This window comes from Musa acuminata, chromosome BXJ1-7 (genome assembly GCF_036884655.1).
Source record: "Musa acuminata AAA Group cultivar baxijiao chromosome BXJ1-7, Cavendish_Baxijiao_AAA, whole genome shotgun sequence".
Lineage (NCBI taxonomy): Eukaryota > Viridiplantae > Streptophyta > Magnoliopsida > Zingiberales > Musaceae > Musa > Musa acuminata.
In genome coordinates, this window is record NC_088333.1 from 32,808,804 (window position 1) to 32,813,200 (window position 4,397).

The 4,397-nt window shown below is 39.4% G+C and overlaps 1 protein-coding gene across 1 annotated transcript; it reads right to left on the minus strand.

Annotated features, from left to right (window-relative positions):
- Positions 1-478: 478 nt before the first annotated feature.
- LOC135679065 (uncharacterized) lies at positions 479-4,118 on the minus strand. Its single transcript, XM_065192459.1, has 2 exons — positions 3,043-4,118; positions 479-2,842 (listed from the first exon to the last, which is right to left on the minus strand). Exon 1 carries the CDS (start codon positions 3,946-3,948, stop codon positions 3,169-3,171), a length of 780 nt encoding a protein of 259 aa, XP_065048531.1. The 5' UTR covers positions 3,949-4,118; the 3' UTR covers positions 479-2,842; positions 3,043-3,168.
- Between the last annotated feature and the right edge of the window lie 279 nt (positions 4,119-4,397).

The window sequence follows — 4,397 nt, forward strand, 5'->3', positions numbered from 1 at the left end:
TACTACTCTTACTTGCTCACTATGATTACGAATGTTTTCAAGTTAAACATATTTTCGATATAGTTTAACAAAAATATGAATTTGTTGAATGTTGATTTAATTTTCTAAATCGTTAAAGTTTTATGAAAACACGAATTTGTTTTCCCTATTAGTTTTCCCTATTAGTGCCGAAACGGAACTTTAGGACCTGTCTAATATAGAGAGATTAAAAGTACACAAATTAATCGCATCTGATATGAAGAGATTACAAAAGCCCTATTATAAAGAGATTAAAAGGGTAAAAGGTGTTCACGTTAAAAGAGGACTAAGAAATGCTTGTGATCACTGTACTGTGTTGTTTGACAGTTCATGACAGTGATCACAAGCATCAACACAAATCAAAAGCCAAGACTCATGACAAGTTGTTGACTAGATCAACTTCAACTGAAGCTACACAATTGAGCCTACAGCCACAATCACAAAAAGGTAAGGCATCATCATCACCTTTTCTTTAAACTCATCCACAGCTATCAATCCTTTTCATTAGGCCTGTCACTCCCTTTCTCCTCGTATATATATATATGGTTGGAGTAGGTAACCACTGTGTCTTTCTATCTAATTTTTTTCTCATCAATACATGTCTAATATGCCATGAATTCTAATCTCTTTCATGCTCACTGATCATTAAGTAAGAAGATAAAAACTGTAGACTTTAATGCCTCAAAACCCTGCAATTAGCTATAAATCTTAAATGACATTTTTCATGCAATCTTCAAAGGATCATCACAACTTTCTCTTAAGAAAAAAGAGGTCTGCAAAAGCCCACTAATTTGCAAATCAAAGGACAATGGCAACATACATTGTCACTGTTAAGTTGAATCAAGATTCGGGACTTCAACAGGCACAAAGTCACCAGATGATACATGAAATATATCAACTCACTAGGAAACTGAAGTATAAAGTTCTACTATGAACCATCTTCCACAATAAACATACTATATTGCCAAAGTCACACAAAAATCTTCTCAAGAATAAGCTGAGAGTAATAAATTTGAGCTGGTTTTCTAATTAAAAATAACTGTAGAACTATAGTTATTGGGGTTTGTCCAGATGCTGAAAACCAGTTTTATGTTGAGGAAAATAGGCCTTGAAAAAGTAAGAATTGTCTTCTTCTAAGAGAATGTTAAAATATGAAACATATCAATCATCTAATCCAATAAATTATGAGACTGCTGTCTTGCCTTTAGGAAGAAATATTCACTTTACCTGCTGAAATAGTCAATGGTCACAGTCGGTCCTTAAAATATATTGATCACAACAGGACTATGGCCATCCTGGAAGATATTTCACAGACAAAGAGGACTGCAAATATCGGCATGTAATTGTTCTTGAAATCGATTGTAAGTTTCTTGACACATACTTGATGTGGACCTTTAACATATCCATATAAACTGAGAACCTCTGATCTGACCTATGACCCTCTGATGTTGAATGAAGATGAAAAAAGGTAACCAGAAGAACAAATTTGAAGAATTAGTATCACAAAAACAGAGTACATGATTCAGAAAGTTTAACCTAACATCGGTGGACCAAGAAACTCATTAGCAAGAAATGCTGGGGATAACATTATTGTAAAAACATAGAGAAACAATGATCCTCTGAGTAGGCTACTAAGTTTAATGAAAGTATCCTTTTACATATCATGCACAGGAGTCAATTAGCAGATCATACCAAAGGAAGAAGCATGTGTGCAACTGTAAACAGATATAGACTCTAAAGAGGATACGTTCCTTCTTAGGGGCAAGTCATTATTGAGATTAGATATAATATTTTCATAACTTCTGCTTAAACAAAGACCATATTCATTCCAATACATTTTTCCTAACATCAAGTACAAATATACTAGTTTACGGAGACTTTCTAGTTCCTACTTTTGCCTACCTGCATAAAAAATACCATGTCAAGCTTCAACAATCAGATATTGCCAGTTAATATCTATTAATTATTTTTCATCTTACATAATCACAATTGGTTTCCCGATGTATTATCAGTGAATATTGTTCAGCAAAACTTAATTGTAAAGACAGTAGGTTCTGAATATGTTGTCTCAAATAAGCATTTGCATAAAAAAAGCAAATAGTTTGGGCTTCCATCAGCAACCTATACTTATTTTTCCCCATTCATTTTTAAGCAAGTACTCAAGTTCTTAAAAAATATTAAACAAATTTATCTATTAATTAATGCCTAGTGACTCTTTCAATACAGTGAAAATATCTCTATAACTTAAGAAGTTAGATAGTATTATTACATGATATCATGCAGAAACTCCCCAATGATTCAGTCTCTAACTTTTTCTGAACGATCCAAAAAACAGCAAACGCTTGACTTTAATAAGTAAACATAAATATAATTCTTATATCTAGCAAACAGCAACTTCTTGTACCGAAAAGCATGTATCATCATCATATGTTTTGGTATCATTCTCTTCAATTTTACAAGTAGAGATTTCTCAAAAATGTGGCTTATGTAGGAGAAGATTTATGCCCACAGGCATTTTACTGGTAACTATGATGGAAAAGGAAAACGTAGGAAAAGTTGAATAGAAGAGCTGATATGAATTCGTTAATAAACATTGAGCCAATCAACACAGTTAAGTATAAAAAAGGACTATCTACAAACACAGTTTTCCACTTGCACTGTAAACCATTATCAGGACAATCCTGTATCAAACAGTAAGCTAATGGTATTACCACCAAGAGATGAGATTGAATCATACCAAAGGCTCCATCTTTCAGACTCACTCACTTCTCAGTCCGACCAGCAACACCAGAACAAAGAACAAGTGCAGCATCTCAAAAGGAACCTGCATTCCCAGAAGGATCAAAGAAACACAAACCAATCATCTGTCAGAATAGCACAGAATGACAGGCATGGATGAGGCAATTGATTCAAAATTTGAATAGTTGAAGATTATAAAGAAAGAGAACAGACAAAAGACAAAGAGGATTTAGAGGCATCAGCAAAGGTGAAGTAGCAGTCAGAAGAGGACAACGTTGTAATTACCTTAAGGATTCGTTGTCTTGCAGCAAAGCAGTAAAGCAGTCCCCCTCCACAGAAGCTTTCGTTCAACGAGCTTGCAAGAAGATGAAAGGAGATGGAGATTAGTGTCAGGCGTGACTTGCGCATCTCCTACGGATGCCGCCGGCTACTGAGAAACCGAATTTGCTCGTGGTTCTTCTTGATGAAATCGTCGAACCGCCGGTTCATGTCCTCGTGACTCGCGGAAGAGGGAGCCGCCACGGGTGGCGGCGTCAGCTCCGGCCGAGACGACTTCTCCATAATCGCCATCCACGTGGCCTCCATCGAGTCGTTCTCTAACTCCGCCGAGGCCGCCGCCTCGTCCTCCTCTTCCGCCATCGCAATGCTGGTCTCGGTCTCTGGTTGGACGCTCTTTTGGCTCGCAAACGCCGACGAAGGCGTGGACCTCTCGCAGGAATCCGTCGTGAGGGACGACGCGTCGGACGGCGAGTGCTCAACGGGATCCACCGCTAGAACCTCTCCGGTCGTCGGAGACGGCGAGATCTCGTCGCGCCAGATCTCTGGCGACGGTTTCCGGGGAAGGCCAGCCGCAGGCGGAGGCTCGAAAGATTCTATCTTTGTAGGATTCTCAGACTCCGCGGTCCCCGCCTCCGCGGCCCAGTGTTCGAAGTGGTGCCGGTGCTGCTGCTGCTGATCGGAGAGCTTCCAGATAACGAGGATAATGAAATGGACAGCGACGAAGAGGTACTGCGGCGCGAGCCAGGAGCGGAGGGAGGCCCAGAAGCCGGGGAGGGCAGAGGCCAGGGCTCCCATGGCCGCCCTGACGGCGGCGCCACAGGAGACGACGCCGAGGAAGCAAAAAACAATTTTGGCGGCCAAGATCGCGGTCTCATAACCGCTGTTCTGCGAACTCCATTTCGGATTCGCCATCTCCACAAACAATCTCGCGAAGCAGAACGAAAGCCTCGAACCGAAGAAAGGCCCCAAAAGCGAGAACAATACGTCAAATCTAAGAGCAGGAGGGCGCCATCGGCATACGAGTTTCGAAGGGAGACGCCATCATTGGCAATTCTCAAGCTGTCTGCAGTGTTTGAGAGAGAAAAGGTGGTTCGAATTTGACGTCGGAAGTGAAGTGTTGCCTATTTATTACCAACAGAGAGCGAAGGAGCGGAGAGTGAGTCTTTACCGGAAATCTATTTTTTTTTTTTTTAAGGCAATCAATCGATATACATATATATATATATATATATATATTATCTGCTCATGGTAATTTCTATGATAATATATCCATCGTGAAAGTGGTGATAGTTTGATTGAAAAAGATTTTAATAATTTATTGTAAGGTGTTGCATTCAAATTATATGTATAATTTAATATTA